Consider the following 18,204-nt stretch of genomic DNA (forward strand, 5'->3'; position numbering starts at 1 on the left):
AGCAGAGATGCTGCCGCCCCAGCAGACCACACCATAAAAGATAGCAGAAGCCACCACAGAGTCATAGAAGGTCTTCAGGAGTGGGCCCTCCACTCCAAACGACCTGAGTCTCCGCAGCAGGTACAGCCTGCTCTGCCCTTTCCTGTAGAGGGCGTCTGAGTTATGAGTCCAGTCCAGTCTGTTGTTCAGATGAACACCAAATAAAACCTCAGGGTTACCTCTGCTCCTAGAGACAAGGTTTGAAAAATAAGCAGCCCTTGCATCATGAACTGAAGCGTTAAAAGAAACTAAAAGGTCTTTTAAATGAACGAGATGAACCTGTAAACGAGTCTTTCTCCACAAACGCTCAGCTTTACGACAGACACGCTTTAAACAGCGAATGCTGTCGTTTATCCAGGGCAAGGGTTTTGTAACAGGGGCTAGTCTAGTTTTAATAGGGCAAATAAGGGACCCAAAAGGGTGCTGTTGGCGACATCTGTCAAAAATCTAGACACCGGCAACAGAGGAGGGAAGAAGCCATTGTATGAAGGAGTGATATCCAGGCCCACCATAGATTAGACAGTAGTGTCAGACGATCATAGACTAGGGCAGGCAATACATCAGAGACAAAGAAGGAGAGCAGGACAGTCAGAAACAGCAGCATAACAGAGCGAGGGAAACTGCAGCCAGCAGCGGCAAGGCCAAACACAGGCGCCATCACACCGGAAGCAGGAAACCAGAGAACATATGTATTCCATCACAGATTACAGATTACATGCCCCAAAATGGATTTTTTTTTTAACATATTCCGTTACGTTACTCAATGAGAGTAACATATTCTGAATACTTTGGATTACTTAATATATTATCATGCTTTTTACTACATGAATGTACTATTGCTGTGTGATTAACTGAATACAGTTACTCATATTTTGTATTTTAAATACGTAACGGTGGTACATGTATTCTGTTACTCCCCAACACTGGTTAAAAGTCATTAAGCTCCACAAGGGAACTACTGTATTTTTCATACAAAAGGTGGACCGGATTATAAGGCACATTAAGCAAACAAAGCAGTCAGATAAGTCAAACTTAACTCATTCTTCTTGCTTCCTCCACTTCTGTCCCATCGATTCATTAATGCTGTATTCTATCACAGCTGCTCTATTCCCATGTTGTTGCAGTATATTAATGACTTTCTCAAGAAGCTGGTTTTGATGTACACTAAAGCTTTATAAAAAATTTATCAGTGCAAATGCAAATTCCTTGCTGAAAGTTTAACCCAAAGGCATTTCCAGTAGAAATTGGCTGACATATCCTGAGCATAACCATGTATAATATCCACTGAAGTTAAAAAGAGGTGCTTTGCAACATTAAACTGCAGTGTGCAGTACGTATTTTTCGGACCATAAGGTGCACAGGATTATAAGGCACATTAAGCGAAACAAAGCAGTCAGATAAATCAAACTTTATTAAACTCATTCTTCTTGCTTCCTCCACTTCCCTAACATTGATTCATTAATGTTGAATTCTCTGGCAGCTGATCTATTCCCATGTTGTTGCAGTATATGAATGACTAACCTCGTATTGTGGATGGATTATCTCAGTTGTTCTCCTGACTGAAGTTTTGTCCGTTTACAGCATCCTGCCATGCGATTGCATTTGTCTCTAACCGTCAGGAACCCTCACGTTAACTTTTATCGAGGGGAAAAGTGTTAGTGTTCGTCCTCCAGCCTCACTGTGTTTATGCTAATATAGCTGTGTTGCTAACGATCACGTAGCACATGATTATATACCAGCTAGCCCAACTTCAGTAACCCTACAAACGTCACTGCTGTTTAGTTTCGTGTCTTCATTTATGTTGGAAGTGATAGCAGAGCTGTACGTTTGAATGTTTCTGAAATCTCTGTCAGAACATGCTATATCATGCTTAGATAGAAGCTAGCGAGCTAACTTCCTGCTAACCTCTAACTCTGTTAAATGTAATAACTTTTGTTTTCATGGATGCCTGGAAGTTAAACTTCATAGTTACACCTGGTAAAGCAGCAATGCTGATCGTTTTATTAAAGATGAAAGAATTTAGTCAGTTTTTAACTCTCAGTGATGCTGCAGTGTTCGTTTGACTTTGGGACCTGAACTGGACGGAGTTTAGGACCCAGATTACTCCGCGAGGCTCCTTGAGCACAACCAGAATTCATACATAAGGCGCGCTGTCAATTTTTGAGAAAATGAAAGGATTTTAAGTGCGCCTTATATTGTACAATAATCTACTTTCCTGAATCTGTGTTTGTGCAGGTGGCTGGCGATTCGCCTGGAGTTTGTGGGAAACTGCATTGTGTCATTTGCTGCTTTGTTTGCTGTCGTTGCCAGACAGAGCCTCAGCCCAGGCATCATGGGACTGTCCATCTCCTACGCCCTCCAGGTAAACATGGACAATCTCCTTAACCTGTGCACTTATTTCATACATTAAAGAAAAAGAGTGCCAAGTAGCTACAAGGAGCTTAGCCTTCCTACTAATTTAACTGTTTATTCCCTAGTTTAAGCCATTTTATTGATGTTTAGCAGTCAGATTTAGTACACAAGTTCACTGAAAAACATTTATTCTATTGTATTGTTCTGAGGTTTTTAAGAATAGATTCATCACTGTTTCATGGAAACGGTGTCCCACAGTCCTGATGTTAATTTCACAGTAAGTGACTGAGTGGGTACATTTATGAGCCCATTATGGTTTATACAGGAATGCTTTTTACGAGCTCTGTTAATGGTTACCATACTTTGTTTCAGAGTATTTACCATAGATTAAAACAGTCTTATGTCAGTAATGGAATGCACCCCACTTTTAAGTTCAGTTTAAAACGACTTTTTTTATTTAAAGGAGAACTTTGTTATGTAATTTGTTCCATTTGATGTCCTTTCATGTCAGTTATGTTATTTATGAGGGGAAATTCAAACAGCCCTCTGCCTAGAAGAAGGAAAAGGTTTTGTGCTTCATGTTTGTTCTTAATCTGCCAAAACTCTGATCCTGTTCATCATCAGGTGACTCCTTCAGTCTCAGCTGACTGCAGGTTTCCAACATCAGCCCACCGAACAATGGGCTGTGAGGTCATTAATGTGCAGACTGTCATATTGGGTAATGAGTAACATTCAGAGTTTGCAGTCACAGCAGTGTGAGACGGTGATAGATGTACCCTTGGGCCCCCTCCTCGATTCAGAAAATCGTTGGAAACCTGCAGTCAGACTGAAGGAGTCACCTGATGATGATGGTAAATGGCCTGTATTTGTAAAGCGCTTTACTCGTCCCTAAGGACCCCAAAGCGCTTTACACATCCAGTCATCCACCCATCCACACACCCATCCACACACCCATCCACACACACATCCACACCCTGGTGATGGCAGCTACATTGTAGCCACAGCCTCCCTGGGGCGCACTGACAGAGGAGAGGCTGCCGGACACTGGCGCCACCGGGCCCTCTGACCATGATGATGATGATGATGATGATCATGGGTTTCTCCCACTGAAAACGTCCAGATGAAGAGAACCAACCTTTTGGGATCCCCTGTCTAGAGGACTGAGCGTGCATTAATCTGGTTTTGTCTTGCCCCGTGTGCAGCTAACTACCTCACTTACCTGGCTGGTTAGGATGTCTTCTGATGTGGAAACCAACATCGTGGCTGTGGAGAAAGTGAAAGAATACAGCGACACAGAGAAAGAGGTACACAGAAACAAGCCTTTAAAGGCAGTAAGACAGTGTAGATCTACTGGCAGCCATATGTGGGGTGTTTGGAGAAAGCTTTCGCCTCATGCGTGTCTAAATCGCCTTCTTTAAACATGTGTGTTTGGACCCCCAGGCAGAGTGGAAACACGAGCCCTCCACCCTTTCCCCAGGCTGGCCTACTAATGGCTGCATAGAGATGAGAAACTTTGGCCTGCGCTACCGCCAAGATTTGGATCTGGCCATCCGCAACATTACCATCTCCATTAACGGAGGAGAGAAGGTGGGATTTCACATGACTCCAGTGAAGGCATCAGCCCAGTGACAGTGCGTGTGCTTGTAGCTGTTCTGAGCTGTCTGTTCCATCAGGTGGGGATCGTGGGACGCACGGGTGCAGGGAAGTCTTCCCTAACGCTGGGGCTCTTCCGCATCATCGAGGCAGCCGAGGGCCAAATATTCATTGATGGAGTGGACATTGCCAAGCTTGGCCTCCATGAGCTTCGTTCCAGAATCACCATCATACCACAGGTATGTTCTGAGAGGATCAAAACTGTTACACTGATTAGTCCGCAGCCTGTGCATTACAGCAGCCGGGGAGCTACAGGAGAGTTGTACAGCTAACCCATCCTCAGAGTCGCTGCCCCAGTAATGTTAAGCAAACGTTATTCAGCTTCTGCTCAAACTGCACGATTGAATCGCAGGAGCTAGAAGTTTGTAGGTCACGATGCTCTGATGAGACCTGAGTGCTCACACTGTGCGTCCATAACATGAAGGTTATAACACAAAATCTGTCCCTGTCTGTCTTACACACACACACACACACACACACACACACACACACACACACACACACACACACACACACACACCAGCTTTGCTAAATTGCTAATGAAAACATTGGCCAGGCAGCTGCCATCGAACAGCAACGTCCATCCAACTCTTTTCACGGTTGTTGTAGTCGTGATAATTTTGTGAGGCCACATTGGCAAGCTCATCAGAGCCTCTCCAAAGTTGTGCCTCCATCGCTTGTGTCACACGCCGCACTGCTGTGCTGCCCCGCCTTTTCACTTTCATGTCTGTGTTTGCGCGTGCGCCGTGTGAGAGGCTGCGGTGACGCCCTCACGAAGGGCGACAGGATTTCAAACAGGTTTGATTTTCTTACGACCAAACGATGGATGACCGGGCTGGTCGTGAGGTGTTAATCGCTCCTCGTTACCCCACGTATGCTACACGATGCACGACACACGATGAAGGCGAAACTCGGGCCGTTCCCCAGAACGGTCGCACGACTGAAAAATAGTCTCAAAATGGGGAAAAATCCCAGCATAAGACACTCTTCTCTCCCACAGGACCCGGTGCTGTTTTCAGGCTCCTTGAGGATGAACTTGGATCCTTTTGACTCCTACACTGACGAGGAAGTATGGCGGGCTTTGGAATTCTCCCATCTTAAAACCTTCGTGTCCAGCCTGCCCAACAAGCTTAACCACGACTGCAGTGAAGGAGGAGAGAACCTGAGGTATAACTGCTTTATACGTCCAAGCAACCACAAATTAGAAACTGAATTAGATACAAAGTATCCCAGTTTCACAGCGTCTTTGAAAAACACGTTAGTGTGCACACTCGTCAAGCACGATTAGCAACACCTGCATTTCTTGCAGTTGTGCAGTACACTAGTTATGGGGCAACAGTGCATATACCAGTCGTTGGATAAAGCGCTGGAGTAGTGCTTCCTGCCTTTGAAACGGTCTGCTTTTCCTTCAGCGTGGGTCAGCGGCAGCTGCTGTGCCTAGCCAGAGCTTTGCTGAGGAAGACCAGGATCCTTGTTCTGGATGAGGCCACGGCAGCTGTAGACATGGAGACGGACAACCTGATCCAGTCCACCATCCGCTCTCAGTTTGAGGACTGCACTGTCCTCACCATAGCGCATCGCCTCAACACCATCATGGACTACACCAGGTACTGTACACCAAAGAGACACTGGTACGGCCCCCACCCCAAACGTGGAATATCTGTATTAATGCCTGTATTTGTGTGTCTCCCAGTTCTGTTTGTTCTCTGTTGGCGCGACCATTTCAGTCTCTTACAGTTGTTAGGCCATACTGAAAGCTCTTTAAGGATAGACAGTTTCTGGTTTCCATGGTTACTACAAGTAACAGTCAGAATGGTTAGTAACAGGGTTTTGACTTTGTTATATTTATGATTGTGTTTGATAAGGTTAATTTTAATAACCTCCATGCAACAAACAAAAAGCATTGAAATATGCTAACACCTGCAGAAACATCCCATGATGCAATGGTGTCCGACAGAAACAAAGCAGAGAGCCAGTCTCAGTGATGGATTCAAACCACGTTTCTGCCTTTCTTTGTAAACTTACATCCACTGTGATTACACTGAAAAACTCCATCTCCCACAATGCATTAGAGCTGGTTCCCATCCAAAAATAGCCACTTTATGCCCGGCTACAGAGATTTGATTGGACGGCAGCGAGGCTCATTCCTCCTGCATCATGTGTATGTCTCGCCCTGCAGTTTGTGATTGGTGGGATTGACGTAAATGCAGTGATGTCACTGTGATTCTATTGGCTGGAAGGATTTAAAAACGAGGCTCAATCCTGCGATTGAAGCTGAAATGACTGCCCTGTGCTTAAAGTCAAATATTTTTGCTGTCATTTCTGTTGGCACCAAACCCATTCTAGTTTATGTGGAATGAATTCAGGGTCATGTGACCCTCTGTATCAGCCTATAGGCTTCCTTGGTTTGGTTCTCTCTGACTAACAGATGTTTATGTGCAGGGGTGGGATTCACTCAGGTGTGTGTTGCCTGTAATGGAATCCATCCTCATGTTTGTCATTGCATCTACTGAGCTCTAAGATGAGACGGTTTTTAGCTCTGTGCTTTGTTTTCCAGATTCTTTCCTTCTGTTTGAGGCATTTCATTTCTCTTTCCTTTGTTTCTCATGCAGTGTCATTGTGATCTTAGCACTGTGCTACAGCGCCTCACTGACGCTTCACCGCTCTGTACCAGAGAGTATCAGTGTTCAGCGGACGTCTCGTTGGTTCATTCAAATGTCCAGCAGGAAGCCACATCGTCTTTGCTAAACATAAATAGTCTATTGTTGAGTATGAAGAGGAAAAAGTAAATATTCTTTAACTGTGGTGCAGACAAGATCCTCTTCCTGACTCGGGGTTCTCCATAACCCCACCCACACCACTACCACCTCGCTGTAAACGATCATCATCTTCAGCTACTCTCGTCACTGCTCCTCGCTTCATACTTGGCGCTATCGTTTCATGTCATCCTAAGACTGCACAGCTCCAAACCCAGTGTCGCCTTACTAGACGTGTGCGACAAAGTAACCACTTCCCAATCAGTCATTGTAGTGAGGAGCATTTATTCCAGGTGCAACAACACGGCGTCACATCGAACATTTGGAGATGCAACATATTAGTCTGTCGTTATTCTGTGACGAACGATGCCTTTAGGCATAAACTAATGTGGTGTTGCACTTCAAGGCTAACATCAGCTGTAGCATTTCTGCCTGCAAACAGTTTCCTGAGTGTTCTCTGTGCTTCCAGGGTTTTGGTGTTGGAGAATGGAAAGATGGCAGAATTTGACTCGCCCTCCAATCTCATCAGTCAGAGAGGCGCCTTTCACAAGATGGCCAAGGATTCTGGACTCGTCTGAAGCCGGGGAGTGTCACTATGTCGGGCCTCCTGCTGCAGAGAGCTGATGTTTCCAATGAGAGGGACACAGTCCTACGTGCCAATGACCTTCTTTGCTTTGAAACCAGCAGCAGTTTTCATTGCACAAGGAGGCTGGGCCTACTTACATAAAGAGAATATCACCACCAGCAGTTTGGGGTCTGTTTGTGTTGCCCTGACAAAGTTCATACCACATATCAAGATTACCACGTGAATATCAAAGCCCCCACATTTTTATGATGGGATAAAGAAGCTCGATCTGTGGGTCTGCCTCTTATATCCACACTGTCCACTGTTAAACTCCTCGACAACATGCTTTCATCATCATTATCACAGTAGTAAACACGAGTCATTCATACAAGCAGTGATTCTGGAGCTGAGGCACAGCTTGATTGTACCTGTGCATGCATGCACACTACAAGAGGAAAAGAGTTTAAATGTAAGGAATCAGGAATGTTCCAGTTTAACCTTTGGAACAGGGAAGGATGTGGGACATGCTGCGACCAAGCTGATTGGTCAGAATCATACATCAATCACAGAGAAAATGCAGACGCACAGCTGCTGTTGATGTCACTGGACTGTTACTTCTCATTCAGCACTGACTATTTATTGTCTTTCAGTTACAGCTTTCCGTCGTGCTTTTGCTGAATGTGTTGGAGGCTTTATTCATGTAAGAAATGGTTCTAGAGCTTATTTTATTTTGATTATTAAAACAAAGACTGTTGCTCTGTCTTTGGTATGCAGCCAAATCTGTCCTGCGCTTTGCTTGCACTCTGTTTTCAGCGGTACGGCGCCTCTGATGGACTCAGAAACAGGTCAACTATGGGATGTGGACAAACTGTTTGAATCTACATGCTGTGTATCTTTGGAAATGTATATACCTGCCTTACACAAATAAAGTTAGACAATGGCAACTAATGTGTTAAATAGTGTATCTGTGACAGCAGTGTTCATGTTGCTTGTGTTAAATGGCTTTGTGTGGTTGTTTGATGTAGTTTCTGTAGTTTACTCTACAGAGCGTAGCTTTGCACAGGTGTTAGGAGTGTGCTGGTCCACTTCAGACACTCTGCACAGAAACACTGGGCTCCGTCTCAGCCACAGTGCAGTCTGTGGCGTTTCAGTTATGCACACGCGTGGTGTTTTACCACTGGTCTGCATACACGCTGCTGACAAATTAAGAGATGTGGGTAACCCAACACTTCTCTCATTTGTTCCTGCACCAACCCAACAACTGACCTGTGCGTTTAATACGAACATGTTTGTTTGTCATGTCACAGCAATGCGTGTTTTACTGAAGAGCTAAAAGGAGAAACAATCCTAAGAAAAGGCAGCAAGGTTAGTATTTAAAAAAAGTTTTTTCATGTGAAATTATATTCTAAAGATATGAGGAAAAAACCTCCCCGCACTGCTGTGGCCATACTGGACAGCAAGTTCTTATGTCTGTGTGGGTTCTTTCTGTTCACGCCACTGTGCTATTGCAGTCCAAAAACATGCATGGTCATCATCACAAGTGTACATATGAGTGTTAGCCCTGCAGCAGGTGGATGGCCTGTCCGGGCTCTATGGCAGCTGGGACAGACACTGGGTGGACGGGTGATGTTCAAAGCCAGCTGAGCCTGGATGTGCTGAACAGCTACGGTCTCCTTTCTTTAGTAACAGGTGTTTTTACCTGGGGAGCAGTAAGTAGAAGTGAAGTGAAGTATAAGTCCGGGTTTAGGCAGCAGACTTCAGACAGCTGTCTGTAAACCAGTCACAGCAGAAATGAATTAGTTGTTACAAAGAGACACTTTTTAAAAAGCCACTTTGTAGTTCTGTTAAAATGTGTAACAGTGTCGCGAGCACGGCACCTCAAAGGCAACTTTAATGACGTGTGCGGCTCTTTCGCACCACCTGATATTCACTCCGTTTCCCATCATTCTTTGTCGTCCGGTTTCACGGGAGGGAAGATGGCGGTGACTGGTGGAACAGACCCGTTTTAAACCCTGGTACGTATTTAAACACCACAAAAAGCAGCATATGTCTAATTTCGTGGTTTGACTGAATGTCTGACAAAGTAACAGCCAGTAGATGTGAAGCGGTGGCTTTGGCCTGAGACAGAAGGCGACCGGCATGAAGGGAACCCATCAACATACTGCTCTCCTTGCTAGCTGCGCTAAGCTAATTAGCTGCATGGGTAACTGAAAATCTGCCGCCAGACATTTTTAGCGTCTGATAATCAATCGAGTGTGCGACCGCTGACAAATCCGCATTACACATAATGAAGCTAATGGTCAAAACGCAAGGCGGACAGATGTTTTGTAAAGCAACCAACGCGCCACGGAAAGCTAATGATAATGCTATCTGTGACAAGCACTGAGAAGTGAGTCCCTGATATGGAAGCTAAATATATTGTTCTCTTCTTTTACAACTCAGAAATCACGTAAGCATCCCAACAGAAGGAGAACGACGGTACCGTGTAATCCACCGTGTAAACAACAGAGACGCAGTCATGTGCTGCGCAGTTTTTAATGATTGTGTTCAGTGAGCGTGGACTGAAAAATGTGTCTGTTGATCCGGTGTGGGGTCCACTCCTCCTCCGGCTGCCTTCAGCCGTCTCTCAGCTCACCCTGGTGAGAGCGCAGTGGGGCTCGGCGGACCCCTCAGACTGGCTCGGGTCTTCTGTTTCATATGACTGGACTCCAAACCGAGTCCCGACTGCAGAAGCATATTTAGCTCTTTGTAACAATAATATCATTCAAATTTGTTCAGTCAGTCTTTTCTTAGTTTCTCTGTACTGAAGACATGCCCTCACTCTGACAACACAACTGTAGAAACAGTCTGAGGATCCTCCATGATATTCATGTGTCAGGATCGTAGGCTCTCCAGGGAGCCTTTCCACGTGGATTATATTGTAACGTAAAGTGACACATGTTCTTTTCTTCCTGCAAGGTTGGTTCCTGAGCCCTGTTTTCTGGTGTGACCTGCCACGCCCTAGGTGTCTCAGTATTACTTCCCTCACTTTCTGACCCACCAGTATTTCTGGCTCATGGACTTGACTTTGGCATCAGGCTTCAGAAGGAGGCCTAGGGCCTTCTCTTCCCCAGGTGGAGTTGAAGAGACCTCAAAGAGCCCTCCTTCCTACTCACCTTCGTTTTCTGCATCATCTCCTTCAACCGGTCCATCTTCTCCATTGTCTACATCCTCCTCTATATGTGCCAACACATCAGTTTATCCCAGCCATGTAAAAAGCCAATTCAATGGAACAGAGAGAGCCAGGGTTTCCTCCAGCTCTGCCTCTATAGCTACGCAGTCTCTCTCCAAACCTACATGCAGTACCGCTTCCTCAGACTGTTTGCCTCACACTTTAATGCAACAAAGTGCTGACTGTGAAAAACAGGAGAGGAAAAGGGTGATGTACAATCCTTTCAATCCAAATAATGGAGCAAAAGAAGGAACTGAGATGAAGGAGGTGGGGGAAGGGGAGAAATACGATCCTTTTGACCCCACGGGTTCCCCAGCGTCAGATGTTGATGATGAGAGTGGCAAAGCAAGGGTACTGAAGAGAAACACTATAAGAGAAGAAAAGGAGAAGGTGGAGGAACCTCCAGATTCCACGGACACCTTCACTGACCTTCCAAGCGCCTGTCTGAGCACTCAGCTCCCTCTGAGGAGGAGGGTGGACTGTAGCACCATGAAAGCTGATTCAGATCACTCTGAGATAGAGGAGGGCGAGATAGTTGGAGCCATTGAAAGAGATGGGAGCAGTAAGAGACCTGTAGAGGAAACCCTCCCCCTGAGTTCTCCCAGCATCTCCTTCTTTGGGTCAAAGCCAGAGCGAATCTTCCGAGTGCTAGATGGGGATGGCTTTGTGTCCGTTTGCACAGAGGGCAGCTGGGAAGTAGACAGCGAGCTCAAGGATGAGCCTGTGGTAGGAGTAGAGGATCTGAGAAGGAAGCTGGTCAGCAGAAGGAAGGAACGATATCTCTCCTTTCCTGCTTCTTCACCCTGCTCTCCCCAGCCGCCGCCACCACCACCACCACCGCCTCCTTCTCATCCTCCAACCTCTACATCCTCGTCCCCTTTAACGCCTCCTGAAGATCAGGGTGGCAAGTGCTGCAAGTCCTCCAAAAGCTCCAAGGGCCACAGCCAGCAAAAAAGCAAAGATAGAAAAGACGGAGAAAAGGAGATTAGAAGAAAAAAGAGAAGGAAAGGCAAAGAGTGGGCTCAGGAGTCGAACAAGAAAAAGGCGCAAAAGATGGGCAAAGAGGATAAAGGCAGAAGGAGCAGCAGGAGCAGCAGTCGGAAGAGGAAGAAAAGATGGCACAGCAGCCCAGAGACTTCACGGTCCTGCAATTCTTCAAGAAGAGATGGCCACACCAGATGGTCGCTTTCCAGCCTGTCTGAAGAAAGGCACAAAGAGAGGGAAAGGGATAAACACCGGAGCCGGACTGGAGATCGGGACAGAGACACCGACAGAGGGAGGGAACACAATCGCATCAGTAGCCACAGGCGAGATGGACGGGATGAAGATTTTAGCTCCAGAAAGAGGGAGAAGGAAAGGAAGGCAAAACATCATTCAAGGAGCAGAGAGCGAGGCATTTCAGAGCGGTCCAAAAGAAGCAGAGAAAAGAGAGAAGGCAACAGAGAAAGGGAACGTGACAGGGATAGGAGACGAGACGGTCGTCCCGTCATACCTCCGTCCATCCAAGACCTCAGTGGGTCTGACCTCTTCGCTATTAAGCGAACCATTACGGTCACAACCACCACTACGACCACCACCGTTCCCGGGTCTCCGAGACTTACCCCATCCTCTCCTGGAAGAGCCACAAAGGACTCCGACAAGCCCTGTAAAAAGAAGAGAAAATGGCATTCAGCTGGAGAGGCAGGGAAACAAGGCAGTTGTCAGAGCCGATCGCAGTCGCTCTCGCCTCCCAGGTATCACAGCTATGAGTCAGACCGCTATTCAGACAAACTGGAGATTGATGTGTTGTCTTTGGATGGTGAAGCTTTAGACTCAGACTACCCATCTTTGGAGGACACGCCCCCTGCTGCTCTGCCTCCAGAGGCTCCCGTCCCCAGCCCTAAAGCTGCAGCTACGCCCAAGACTGGACATGAACCCAAAAAGAAATCTCGCACATTAAAGAAAATTGCCCGCTCTGAAGCTTCGGCTCCTGCCAGTACAACCAAAAGCAAATGCCTCTCTTCACTGATGGTCTCTTCCGGATCTGCCTCTGTTTCCCCTGGCTTCCCATCAGCAAAGCGAACCAGGAAGATCAAAAAAGACAAAGATCGGGACAAGGAGAGCAGAAAAGACACGAGTCGCTCTGGGAAGTCCAAGAAAGAAGGTGGTGCTAGTCAGAAAGGTAAGCTTCAGTCTAAAGTGTCGGTTCTGGTGCGCGAAGGCGTAAGCAGTACCACGGGGTCTTCGGTTGGCTCTGGAAAACTGAACATGGACCTTCTCGGCCCAGGTGGTGCAGCAGGGAGTACTGGGGGGTCTGTGGTGGGTGGCTCAATTGCAGTTGTGTTCTGCAGGGACAATGAAAGCAGGTCACCTTTTCTGAAACCTTGTTCAGAACCACTGTCACTGGGTGGGCGGAGTAAAGACCTGGTCAGTATGGGAAAACGCAGCGGTCTATCCGCACCGCCATCATCGCTGACCGGTCCTGCAGGACTGAAATCCAAGAAAGCAAAACCCAGCTCCATTACATCCACTTCCTCCTCAGCTTCCTCCCCTTCATCCTCTCTGGTAACAAAGCGGCGCCGCCGCCTGGCCAAGAAGACGAGAGAAAAGGCCGAAGCAGCGGGGTTGGCCGCCGGAGGCAGCAGCCAAACTAAAGTCATGTCCGAAGCCTGGGGTGGGGGTGTCTCCTTAGATGTTCAGTCAGGCGTTGGAGATGCGAGCAAGTCGGTCAGTCCACATATTGGCCAAGCTGGCCCCGCACCCTGCTCTTCCTCCTCGTCCACATCCTCCTCCACTAGTGTGCTCCCACCATCCTCGTCACCTCCTCAGACCCCTCCGCCAGCTGTTGCACCATCGTTGCGGGACACCAGGGAGTCTTCACCAGACTCTCAAACTGTAGACAGCAGCTGTAAGACTCCAGATCCTTCTTTCTTAACTGAGGACTGTCCAAAACAGCCGAGTCCTACACAACCAGCATCCAGTCCTTCCAACCTGGCCCCCTCACAAGGAGCTGGTCTCAGCAGCGCCCCGCCCACGGCCAAGCTGCCAAGTCAGGATGATCTGTCAAAATCTCTGGGCTCGCCTTCTTCCTTGTCCTCAACCGTCTGTGGTCTCCCTTCCCTGGCTCTACCTCTGTCTTCTTCTGACCCATCCTCATCTGTGTCCTCTTCATCTGCTGGTAAGCCGCCGCCTCCTCCCCCTCCAGCTCCTGCACCCACTCTTCCTTGGAGTCTCCAGACTGGGGTGGACTGCACAACCGGAGGTGTCTTAGCATGTAAGTTGACTCTCCCTATGCAGAGAAGGCACATTATTCAAACGCAGAGACTAAACTGTTAGTAGTGTGCACAGCTGGGCATTTAGTGGGTGCAGAGTTGGGTCACATGGTCTCTCCTATTTGAACCAGGTTGTCACTGACAGGGTTTTGCTGTTACTAGCATTTCTTCACATCGACCTAAGTGTATGAGATTACTGAAGTAGTTCTTAGTGTTGTGGAGAAAATGAAGAGTTACTGCGCCAGCATTTCACTCACCTTTGCACTTAAACATCATCAGAACACTTTTTTAATGCTGTTGGACATTTGACAGTAACTTACAGATTAATCAAAGTAGATGTGTGCATGAGGGAGCATGTGTGACACAGTGGCAGCAAAGAGGCGACCAGAAGAGCTTTGACAGCAGCAGCACTTCTTTCCTTCATGGGACAACCTATCAGAAGGGACGGGGGGTAAACTTAGGACAGGTTCAAATTTTCCACATGTTGCTGGTCGCTGTCGGAGTATTTTCCAGGCTTCTGGTAAAGTGTAGACTGACAGTACAGTTTGTGTCCGAGGGCAGCACGGGCTGTGCAGCACTGTTTTAATCTTTTAGACAATCATATGAATGCATCTATAGTTTTAAAGATCATGCTGCCCTGTTATAAAACATGATTGTGTGTGTTTGTCAGTCTGTTTCCCTAAACAGTCTGTTGTTTCTCACAGTGACTGCTCTGCTCTTCAAAATGGAAGAGGCCAATATTGCCAGCAGAGCCAAAGCACAAGAGTTCATTCAAGCAACCAGCCAGGTGACTCAGTGGAGCTTCATTCATCTGCAGTGGGGAGGAACATTTTAGCGCACGTTCTTAGGAGGCCACTCACACACACTGTGCTAGAGTGGGACCTTGCTGTGTGCAGCCTTTTTGAAATGATGATCCTGTTGTTGTTTGAATGACCGTCGACTCGTTTGTCTCCTTTCTCACGTGCAGATGCTCTCACAGGCCAATCAGAACCAGTCCCAGCAGCATGTTCTCACTCCCTCGGCGTCCTCTTCCTCTTCATCCTTACAAATTCCTCCCCCTCCCTCTCTCCCCCCACCTCCTGGACTGAGCCCAGCCCAGTTCATTCTGCACGGCTCCCTCCCATTGGTTAGCTGCACTAAAACCCCACCTTCACATCTGCACCCGTCAATAGCTGGTGGATGCGCTCAGACTCCACCCTCCATCGTACCTGTGGGGATGACAGGTGTGTCTGGGAGTTCTAGTGACACTGGATGGGACAATGAGAGCAAAGACCCGGATAAGGTAAACTTGAACTTCCTGATGAGAGCAGTGTGCCCTCCAGGCTGAACAAGCCTGTGCTGGTGGGACGGGGCTTAGCCGTGGTCCTGCTTCACCCCCTGGGTTTAGCTGTGGCCTTTTTGTATTTGCTGTGTTGTTTGTGTGGGTTCCTTTATTTAACATGATTCTTACCTGAATTGCACAGTACCTAAAGAAGCTGCATACACAGGAGCGGGCAGTAGAGGAGGTCAAGCTGGCGATCAAGCCTTACTACCAACGCAAAGACATCAACAAGGAAGAATACAAAGACATCCTCAGGAAAGCAGTGCATAAGGTGAGCCTTCACACACAAATCCAACCACACACGTAGCACTGTCTTATATATCACATGGCTCATGATGACTTTGCACTTTGTCGCTACAGCAGCGTCAAGTTGACAGTGTGGCTACAACATGCAGCATTTCTACAATAAAACTATGGATGTTTCCACTGAGAGCCTGGTACCTTTGTGTACTACATTAACAAATAAATGCAATAATGTACATTTAGTGAATTGGTATTTATCAGTAAAATAATATGAATTAAGAATAATTAAGACTAATATATGAATATTGACATTATTAGCATAGTTTATTTGCATTAGTCTCAGATCAGCTTGTATTCATCCACACTGGCACGAGTCTATTCTTCTGATTTTCCTATAAGCACACACCTGCACACATGTCCTCAGTGGCCAGAGAAAGGTGAGGTGAAATAAGGTTGCATCAGGTTTTTTAATCACGAGCAGTAAAAGCACGATGGCAGCTCGTCCAGAGAACGTAAGAACAAAGACTCACCATGTGTGCATTTCATTCATGCAGCCTCACATGAACAGTCACACTCTGCAGACACACAAAGGAACGCTGTTGGTGTCACGGGCGTGGAGTACTTTGTAACTGCTGACCCTCTACTGTTAGCTTTCTCTTTGCTATGCTAGCTATCAGCTGCCACTCAGTGCACCTGAGTGGATCGTCCTGCTCTTTCATTGGAGCTTTTATGATGGGATTGGACCAGCATCTAGTCAAAATGTCTGATCTGTGCGTCCATAAATGAAGCTCTGTACTTGTGTTCTGAGTTGTTACTGTTTAATCACACTGTGTCTTTGTCTTAGATCTGCCACAGCCGCACTGGAGAAATCAACCCAGTCAAAGTCAGCAACCTTGTGAAGCTGTATGTTCAGCGCTACAAATACTTCCGTAAACACGGGCGCAAAATGGACGAGGAAGAAAGGGATGACAGGGAGCCAGGAGCCCTGCATCCCTCTGCCTAATACAAGACTTTTGGGTGGGGGGGGATGTTCCACCTTTGCCACAATCTACTCAATACGTGAGCAGTTCGCTGATTGTCATTGCCTAATTTTATTGTTTCCGTACCTTCCCTTGTCTATACTTTCATGTAGAAGTATGTATCCTCATCGCTGTAATCATGTTGTAAATATTCCTTTCCAAATGTATCATGAACTCAAGGTTCAGTAAGTAGATCCTGTCTAGACACTCGTGAGCTAATTCAGTCCCAGATTGAACCCTGCAATAAATCCTACCTTTGTCAAGGGGCTAGTTCTTAGTTTTTGTTGGTTGGATTTGTTAGAAGTGTCTCAATGGTGGGACTAATTACAGGACCTTTTTTAATAGTATTGAATTAAATGTTTCTCCTCTCCTTTATATCAACATCCAGACTGAGAGGAGACGTGATACCCAGCTGCACACCCAAAGGAGTTAAACAATACTAAACAGAAGTACTGCGTCCCTGTGTCTTTACAGGCAGCTTGTAGGCTGTTGGTCACTGCTGATTTCTCACTTCTTTTATTGTGTATTCTGTGCATGTTACTGAGACTGACAGTTATACTCAGTCTCTTTATAAAATGACCAACACACTATAAATGTTGCTTAACACTGGTAAACATTGTATTATTTATTTTGTCTGCTCTCTGTCAGTGTTTCTGTTCATAGAGAGACTGTTCAGGACTTTCTTGACCGTCTACCACAGCTGTAGCTGCTGCTGGAGCCTCACGTCGCAGGCTAGACCGTCCAGTTTAACCACCCTCAGACTGGGCAGGGTCCTTCAAAGGCTGCAGCCCCTGAACTTGGACACAGCCTGTAGACTAAACTATAATAATATAACAGACAGTATATAACTACAAACTCTGGCCAGCTGTGTCGATCGCTTATCTATTTTGGCCCCAGCTGTTCTTAATAAACACTACACGATGGTCCCACGTGACCTTCGTTACATAAATGCACACACAATCCACTAACACGTCATTTTCCAAGTTGAATTCCTGTGCAGAGAACAGACACAGGCAGACTACACTAACAGGATGTGATGTTACAACAATAGTCAAATATTAGTGTGTAATATTTGTCCAAAACACATTTCTTTGTTATGGAATAAAATGAATTCTAAAATCATCTTAACCAATAAGAGTGGCATTTTCTAGAACTTCATGTGTGTAATTGGACATTTCTTACCAGCGTAAGCTAAAAAGAAATACAACCATTTCATTTAGTTTACTAGTTTATTTGAAAGACACAAGAATGTGAAACCCTGAAAGTTACAAATGTAACGTGAATGAAATGGGAGCTAAACGCGCCCGACCTAATGAAGTCAAGCTGCCTGTAGGCTTGGCGCTTGGCCACAAGGGGGCAGTAGTTGGCTGGAAACTTTAATATTTTATTGGTCAAGAGCAACAAGAATGACGAACTGTTTAAATGTGGCCACACAAACAGAATATCCAGTGTTTACTTCCTGGTTTGGCGGAAGCGTTTACCACACATCTGTTTGACCGGCTCCAGCTCATCTGGAAGGCACGTGCCGTGCCAGGCTAGGTGTCCCCAACAGAACGAAAAGAAAGAGCCGATTCTCTAAAAAGAGCCGGAAATCCCATCACTACTAGACACCCTCATCCAAGGAGGCCGAGCCAGGGTTGATCAGGCCCCAGAGTGTCACTGGTTTATGTTAAAATGTTATTTTTCTTCTTCTTTCTTCTGCTTAGTTTCCTACAGTTTATTTTCTATTCACTGCAACTGACAAATAATACCTCTTTAGCATTTATGGAGCCTCAGTTCTTCAAAGGGATAGAA

The 18,204-nt window shown here is 46.4% G+C and overlaps 2 protein-coding genes across 4 annotated transcripts in view; both read left to right on the top strand.

Annotated features, from left to right (window-relative positions):
* abcc1 (ATP binding cassette subfamily C member 1 (ABCC1 blood group)) overlaps window positions 1-8,309 on the top strand; it is a 31,351-nt gene extending 23,042 nt beyond the window's left edge. For both annotated transcript variants that reach the window (XM_086288204.1, XM_086288205.1), the window contains exons 25-31: window positions 2,275-2,401; window positions 3,594-3,695; window positions 3,832-3,978; window positions 4,065-4,223; window positions 5,045-5,211; window positions 5,457-5,651; window positions 7,270-8,309. In XM_086288204.1, the coding sequence (XP_086144330.1) occupies window positions 2,275-2,401; window positions 3,594-3,695; window positions 3,832-3,978; window positions 4,065-4,223; window positions 5,045-5,211; window positions 5,457-5,651; window positions 7,270-7,378 (1,006 nt within the window). In that variant the 3' untranslated portion in view covers window positions 7,379-8,309. The remainder of the gene's footprint in view (window positions 1-2,274; window positions 2,402-3,593; window positions 3,696-3,831; window positions 3,979-4,064; window positions 4,224-5,044; window positions 5,212-5,456; window positions 5,652-7,269) is intronic.
* A 734-nt stretch (window positions 8,310-9,043) lies between these two features.
* Window positions 9,044-17,554, top strand: scaf1 (SR-related CTD-associated factor 1). 2 transcript variants are annotated; one of them, XM_086288206.1, is made up of 6 exons: window positions 9,044-9,380; window positions 10,324-13,829; window positions 14,532-14,614; window positions 14,795-15,109; window positions 15,291-15,419; window positions 16,236-17,554. In XM_086288206.1, the coding sequence occupies exons 2-6, from the start codon at window positions 10,421-10,423 to the stop codon at window positions 16,392-16,394; spliced, it is 4,095 nt and encodes a 1,364-aa protein (XP_086144332.1). In that variant the 5' UTR covers window positions 9,044-9,380; window positions 10,324-10,420; the 3' UTR covers window positions 16,395-17,554. The 2 variants fall into 2 exon arrangements, with proteins under 2 accessions (XP_086144332.1, XP_086144333.1); XM_086288207.1 differs by lacking the exon at window positions 9,044-9,380 and adding an exon at window positions 9,417-9,568.
* The last annotated feature ends 650 nt before the right edge of the window (window positions 17,555-18,204 follow it).

This window comes from Aulonocara sp. 'chitande type north' Nkhata Bay, linkage group LG4 (genome assembly GCF_057382095.1).
Source record: "Aulonocara sp. 'chitande type north' Nkhata Bay isolate Kocher_YH1m ecotype deep benthic linkage group LG4, A_spYH_male_GT1.1, whole genome shotgun sequence".
Classification (NCBI taxonomy): Eukaryota; Metazoa; Chordata; class Actinopteri; order Cichliformes; family Cichlidae; genus Aulonocara; species Aulonocara sp. 'chitande type north' Nkhata Bay.